This window comes from Notothenia coriiceps, unplaced genomic scaffold (genome assembly GCF_000735185.1).
Source record: "Notothenia coriiceps isolate Sejong01 unplaced genomic scaffold, NC01 NC01_scaffold00035950, whole genome shotgun sequence".
Classification (NCBI taxonomy): domain Eukaryota; kingdom Metazoa; phylum Chordata; class Actinopteri; order Perciformes; family Nototheniidae; genus Notothenia; species Notothenia coriiceps.
In genome coordinates this window covers 6,403-13,685 of record NW_011368651.1, presented here as the reverse complement: position 1 = coordinate 13,685, position 7,283 = coordinate 6,403, and the positions used below count along the sequence as shown (strand labels likewise).

General features: G+C 38.9%; 2 protein-coding genes across 2 annotated transcripts in view; one reads left to right on the top strand and one right to left on the bottom strand.

Moving 5' to 3' along the window:
• Nucleotides 1-278: 278 nt before the first annotated feature.
• Nucleotides 279-6,163, top strand: pnkp (polynucleotide kinase 3'-phosphatase; the record flags this gene model as incomplete). Its single annotated transcript, XM_010791897.1, has 15 exons — nt 279-575; nt 725-994; nt 1,803-1,882; nt 1,973-2,030; nt 2,147-2,254; nt 2,353-2,424; nt 2,633-2,681; nt 3,191-3,261; nt 3,474-3,566; nt 3,650-3,746; nt 3,855-3,916; nt 4,470-4,579; nt 5,167-5,254; nt 5,349-5,416; nt 5,628-6,163. Coding segments are annotated over 15 exons (1,644 nt in total), but the record flags the coding sequence as incomplete, so codon positions are not given.
• A 2-nt stretch (nt 6,164-6,165) lies between these two features.
• LOC104963320 (complement factor B-like) overlaps nt 6,166-7,283 on the bottom strand; it is a 1,475-nt gene continuing 357 nt past the window's right edge. The window contains exons 2-4 of the mRNA XM_010791895.1: nt 6,660-6,792; nt 6,527-6,576; nt 6,166-6,440 (exon numbers count right to left, since the gene is read on the bottom strand). Of these exons, the coding sequence (XP_010790197.1) occupies nt 6,264-6,440; nt 6,527-6,576; nt 6,660-6,792 (360 nt within the window). The 3' untranslated portion in view covers nt 6,166-6,263. The remainder of the gene's footprint in view (nt 6,441-6,526; nt 6,577-6,659; nt 6,793-7,283) is intronic.

Below are 7,283 nucleotides of genomic sequence, written 5' to 3'. Positions count from 1 at the left end.
TAAAATAACCCTAGTAATGTAACACTTTTCAGTGCCTGCAAGCTATTATAGCGATAACTAGCATAAACAGCTCAAACTCCCCTATGACACATATTTAACATGTTAAACTCAAGTCGCGTATGATTGACAAAAAAACTGAGAGAGAGAGAGAGTAATTATTTGTCACAACAAGCGTCAGCTTCGTCATTTTGACTGAAAGCCTTATGCCAGCTCACCTCACCGCACTATAACCTCACAGTATCTGGACAAAGACTCCAGTTTAATGTCCATACATTTCAATTTCCTTCTTTTCACAGCTGGGTCCCAATCCCAGTTTCTTGGATGATAAGAAGCTGGGTCGAAGCCAGTCAGGTAAACTTACCCATGGAGGCACCATCTTCCTGGTAGATCAGAAGTACCCGTTTAAACTGCGCTACTCTGTGAGCCCAAACGGATCAGCCGCCAACGAATCACGAAAAGGACTTAAAGCCACGGATAAGACAAAAGGAGGAAGAAACGGGCAAGAGAAAGAGGCACAGTCCAGTCCAAATATCCAGCGCAGTATAAAGGATTTCTGTTCTAAATCTCCTACGAAGGTATCCCCTCTGTCACTGTGTTCAAATCCATTTAGTGTATTTTTCACATGTATCCTAGTTTGCTTATTCCAGCAAAAATAACGTTTACTAAAATAAATGGAAGTCAAGCTGGTGAAAATAAGTGTATTTTAATTTATTTTTCTGTTTAGTCGTCTAAAAGAAAGCTGAGTCCAGAGAGGGGCAGCCCTGAAGTTAAACGCCGAAGAAGAGATGAGGAAGAGGATGATGAGGAGGAGAGAATGGCTGATGAAAAGCTCAAGCAGCTGCAGTCGTGGGCAGAGAAGTCAATAGCAGAGAGGAGTAATAGCACACAGCCTTCATCATCTTCATCATCTTCGAAAGGCTGTCTCAAGAGCAGCTGGCAGCAGATCGGCAATCTGATGCTCTACACTGCTGCTGGTGTCGCAGGAAGTGACAAGGTGGGACTTCTTGCAATGAGCTTTTTTTTAAATTTAGTATTTCTTTAGTTTCTAAGGTCAGAAAATCAAACAGTGTTGTGGTAAGTAACCTGATGTTTCAATGTTATTGTTTCAAATAAAATGTTGGCCCTTTTGATAAAATAGGAAATATTGCAGAAATATTTAAATAAAAAAACTCTTGTCATGTTATCTTAAAAATCATCCATTGAATACAAATCACAATTTTAGCAAATGCTAGTTCTGCCACTGTAGATCAATCAACGATATGTCTGTTAATGTATTGGTTGCACAAATAAGCTAAGCAAAATATATTTATATCATTGTAAATTGAATAACTTATTGGACTGTTGGTTGGACAGTACAATTCATATATTTCTTATATATTAAAAATCCAAAAATATTCCTTATTTTAATCAATAATACAAATAATTATTAGCTGTCGTTACATTCATTTTGAGTTTAGTACAGCATCATCTTTAGTCACAGGAAGTGACGTAATAAAACCTTAACAGCTGTTGTTTTTTAAACACAGAAATGTCCACTATAAAAACATTTGTTCACTTCCTGATTCAAATTGTCAATTTGAATATATATGTTGTGGTCATTTTTTATTGTCGACATATTTTTTCCAGTGTTTTTTTAATTTCCTTTTCATATTTTAATTGATTATTTTCTGCACCAAAACACCAACCTACTTGGCAATAAACCAATTTCTGATCTTGATAAGGTTTTACTTATATCACCTTATATGATTTCTGGTGCAGCTGAAGTGTAATCGCGGAACATTCCTCTCGTTGTCTTTCTCCAGATTGCTGGGTTTGACATAGATGGTTGCATCATCACTACCAAGTCTGGTAAAGTCTTTCCCACTTCGCCAGATGACTGGAGGTATGTCTGCACTCCTTAATATACTATTTGAAATAGTTACTCATCATCATATCATGGATTGTCATATTTATTTATGTATTTAATTTACAGGATTTTGTGTCCTGAGATTCAGCCCAGGCTGGCCAGCCTGCTTAAGAAAGGATACAAGGTGAGGAGAGTCAAGACGCAACAGTTGCAATTACAATATAGTGCAGTTTAGAAGATGATAACCTGTGAAATATGCAACAAAAGTGTACCTAGTCTACCCTGCCTTTGTTTTTATAGGTGGTGTTCTTCACCAACCAGATGGGCATTGCTAGAGGCAAACTGAAACCAGAAGTCTTCAAGTCTAAAGTGGAGGACATCCTCACCAAGCTGCAGCTACCTGTGCAGGTTGGTCGTGTTGTGTGTTAATTAAATTCATTAAGCAATCTTTTTCCTAATATTGTACAAAAAGAGGTTATTGTATCCCCACAATGTCTGTGTTTCAGGTGTTTGTAGCAGCCGGTTCTGGTATATACAGGAAACCAGTGATGGGAATGTGGAACCACTTGTGCGACAAGGTAAATGTTTGGGAGTCGCATGAACACACACCCTGCCATGTTATTTCAGAAGTAAACCTCAGAGACGGTTTGCATTGTGCAAAGTCTAAACTTCTGGACACTCATTTAAGCTGAGTCATAGGAGCCGCCCTTTAGCCCCGGAGCTGTATCTTCAGGTTTGACAATAGTCTATTTCTGATCTTTGTCTTTGCTTGTGTTTCCTACTCAGGCGAATGATGGCGTGACTGTTGACAAGACACAGACCTTTTATGTGGGAGGTGAGTTAGGGTGGGCGTGAAGTAAAGTTGCCATGGTGATAAACATCCCATGCTTAAAGGTTGCCAAACGTGTTCCCAGTTATTAGGTACGGTATGACAGAGAAGGACACTCACAGTATTTATTTTTGTTTTCAAAACATAACTTTGTGTTCACTGTTATTGGCCTAATACTAATACTACACTTAAAGGGGCCCTATTGTGCTTTTCGGGTTTTCCCTTTCCTCTAGTATGGTGTATATAGGTTTTTGTGTGCATGTAAACGGTCTACAAAGGGTGAAAAGAGGTGCTGCAGCACAGGCAGTGTGAGGAAAATAAAGAGCTTTTTCAACATGTCACAGTAGAGACACAAAATACAAATCTAAACCTGAAAAAGAGCAGACTATGTCCCCTTTGACAGACAATGTGATGCCTAGATCTGAATCTATCCCCCAAGCCAAGAAATGATGAAGAATGAACAACTTGAAAATCCCAAACATGCACACAGCTTATGACTTTACCTTTGTGCACAGATGCTGCAGGTAGGCCGGAGAACTGGGCTCCAGGGAGGAAGAAGAAGGATTTCTCCTGCAGTGACAGAATAGTAAGTTTATATATTGTTTACTGCTTTGTGGAGTTCCTCCTCTTCCTCCTACTGCCATGATGTTTTATGTTTGTTTCTTAAATGTCATTAAAACATCATGCACATGACTATGACTCAATGTTTCTTATGACCCATTGATGTGGAAATGTTGCACACCACTGACACAATGTGAGCGTTATGTACCCACTACAGTCTTCCTTCTTGTTTTCTAGTTTGCTCTGAACATTGGGTTGCAGTTTCACACCCCAGAGGAGTTTTTCCTGGGATGGAAGAGCGCCCCCTACAGCATGCCTCACTTTGACCCTGTGAGTACAATTGAGTTATGACATTACATTTGTCGGTTTGATCTGATTCTGTTAAAAATGTTTCTTCACGTGGACCTTTTTAGAGGACAATTGATTCCACTGCGAGACTCTACGACCCCCCGACTGCCTCATTAACCTCCAGCAAGACAGAAGTCATTGTTGCGGTGGGCTTCCCTGCATGTAAGAGGAGAAGCGTTGTGTATATTTCACCTTTTCTGTTCTCTCCTCCCACCAAGGTTTCCTAGCAGTTAAATCTAATATTCTTTCCTCTGCTTCCTCGTTGCACAGCTGGTAAATCCACATTCTTCAACACCCACGTCGTTCCCAAAGGCTATGTTTACGTCAACAGGGTGAGTGGATCTTAATAAACAGGGCTCCTGTTCTTCCCCAGTACTGAATGCGTTCAGAGCATCCGTTTTTATACAGTGGTGATAAGTCACTAAGTGCATTTACTTTTACTTAACTACAAATTTGAGATACTTTTACAATGTATACTTTTACTGTGCTACATTTTCAAGGTGTATATTGTAACAAATGTCTTATAAATTCATAGACCAACAAATGCATCTTTAATGATTAGCCTATATGAATTAAATGGAACCATTTTGATCTTTTCAGTTAGTAGTGTGAAAAAGCGTCATGTTTGCTTCTCAAATGTAAGGAATACTTCTTTCACCACTGGTTTTCTACATATATTATTGTTGGTTTACTTTGTTTATTTCCTACCCTGATGGCATATTTGATACTCAAGTTTGTAACTGTTTTAACGATTGTATCGCAATAATGATGAGAGCCTCACGGTTTAGACACATTTGAGTACTGTTGTTTTATACCATACTGTGGGCACTTCTGTTAGTCTTCCCTGACATGTTCTGACCCGGCACTATTGATGCTTTGTATCAGGACACGATCGGTTCGTGGCAGAGCTGTGTGACATTATGTGAGCGTTCTCTGAAGGAGGGCCGCAGCGTCGTCGTGGACAACACCAACCCAGACCCGGAGTCTCGCAAACGGTAAAGCAAAACTGAAACTCAATTATTGACCAAACTCTTGGCAAAAAGCATTCAAGCTCCCTGTAAGTATTAGTTGAGTTTTTAGCCAGTTTGAACGGACCAGCGGACAGCACAAGCCCAATTTGTGTCAGCTAAGGACAGAAAAATTATGTAGGCACAAAAAAAACAGGGATAGTAATTAGGTTTGTTAGCGAGTATTGGATCTCAGCCAACAGAGATACCACAAAAACAGGGATGGTAGTAGAGATTGTAGGTCATGAAACAATACACCTTATCTCATAACAAAGAACAAATCAAACCCATTTCTTTTTTGTTGAAAAATGATAGTCATACCAAACAGCTGAAGTGTCAAAATGTTTATCTAATCATCACATTTTCAAAATGTTTAAAATGTAAACCTTGTAGGAAATGTCTTTTTTTTTTAAATTGATCGTTTTCAATACTGCATGTCATGATCCTGGCCACTAAAGCTGCATTCTGTCAATATTTTTGATTAAATGATAATCCTCTTCATTTATTTGAACCCATATCCTAACCCACATTAAACCTAATCTGTGTCGAAACACTTTTCACGTTTTGTGTGACAGATATGTGGACGTCGCCAAGGCAGCCGGAGTGCTGTGTCGCTGTTTCCACTTCTCCGCCTCTCTGGAGCAAGCCAAACACAACAACAGAGTATGACTCTCCTCTAAACTCACTCTTCACTCTTTGGTTGCTTTATCCTGTATTTGTTCACCAGTGTTTTTATTCATGCACATTTTGTTTTCAGTTCCGAGAGATGAATCCATCAGAGAGCAAACATATGAAGGTCAATGACATGATTTTCCACAGCTTCAAGTGAGTGACACTTGACGATGTTTCCTATAAACGTATCCGTTTCTTATGCAAAAAAGCTTAAAACTAAAGCACTGAGGTTAAGTAAATCTAGCTAAATGCATGCTACACAGATTCTTCTTCTTTGCTTCCTGTTATGAAAAAACAAACTTAATCTTGGTAATAGTTGTACTGCTAGTGGCTCTGGTACTGATCTGAATCTCTTTCTGGACAGGAAACACTTTCTGGCTCCTGCTCTCTCCGAGGGATTCTCCGAGATCCTCCAGATCCACTTTGTGCCAAACTTTAAAGACAGCCAATCAGAAATCCTGTTCAGGCAGTTTTCTGAGGGCTGATTGGAGGATAGGCTTCTAACAACTTTGACCTCCACATTCTCCCTGCCACAGCGAAAATAGAGATAACAGCCAGTGAAGCAGCTGAGGTGTGAGATCTGAGATTTGTGCAGAGCTGATTGTCATTGCTCACAGTATTATGCAATCTGAATGGCTAACTACAACAATGATATAAGACCTGTAATGGTAACTAAACTTGGATTAAATCAGTGTTTGATCGACATTATTATATCAATGTACGGATATATTTCCATATGATATATCTGCCTAGTTTCATGCATATTTTATACATGTTCAGTATATAAATAATTCAGTGTTAAAAAGAGGAATGTTTGTTTTTTATATCCTGTATGATAAGGACGTCCTTCTGAGTGAATTAACGGTCTTCTGTTTGACAATAAAGCTTTGGAAAACACTTGATAGCACTCTCTACGATTGTCCTTTATTCCTGTGTGAGCTATTTTGAAAACTGCATTACGTTATTTTGGCGTAAATCTTGGCGGTTCTCAGCTGATGGATTATTGGTGTTCGACCTCGGGCAGGAACTGGATCTCTTGACCCAGATGCTGTTTCAGCCACGGCATTATCTTGAAAAGGTCGATGTGAAAGTCTCGTGCATCGGGAGGCGGATTGTCGCTGGTCCCTCTGAGGCCTGCGTCACATATGTTTGTGGTGCCCCAGCTCACGACTCCCACCTGGAGATGAAAGTAGGAAAAACATCTATAATATGATTCGGATTGGAAAAAACAAGTTGTTTGATAAGAAATAACCTCTTATTGACCTGAAAGTAACGCTTTCTTTTTTGCAGATAAAGGGATCCACCAGAGTCCCCTTAAAGAAAAGAGACAACGTTAATGTGAATCCCATGTTGGTCAAACTGTGGCAGAGAGATACAGTAAGTGCAGAGTCCAAACCTTTACAGGTGATGGGGTCCTTGTATGCTGTGGACCCCCCAGTACACAGGAATCTGTCCGGTATGTACTCATCCAAAGTCACATTGGTGGGGTCTTTGAGTGTTTGCCTCGCCTTCTCCACACAGCTGGGTCTCTGCAGACAGAAAACGAGTTACATTTCAACACTTTCACAATAAAACAGAAGTATATCCTCAAGGCAGTGCTGAGAAAAGGAGTGGGATTCTTAAGTAAAAATAGATGGAAACACTAATTACAATTAAAAGTCCTTAAGTAAAAACATTTAAGTATTATCATTAAATGTACATATAGTATTAAACAGTAGCACTCATAGATCTTTTTTTAAAAGATCCTTTTTTAAATATAATTTTCAATCCTATTGCTGGCAATTATGTATTAATGCTGTTCATCAATTTGTAGCCAATTTACATATATTTTACCTTGTACAACACTTTTATAATAATATAGTATAGTACGGCATCACATCAGCAAAACATGTTTTATATTTTAGAAGTTTCTAGTTATTTAGGTTCAAATGAATGTAGTGGAGTAAATGTTCAATATTTTCCTCTCAAATGTAATTCAGTAGAAGTTTAAAAAAGCATAAAATAGAAATACTTAAGTGAC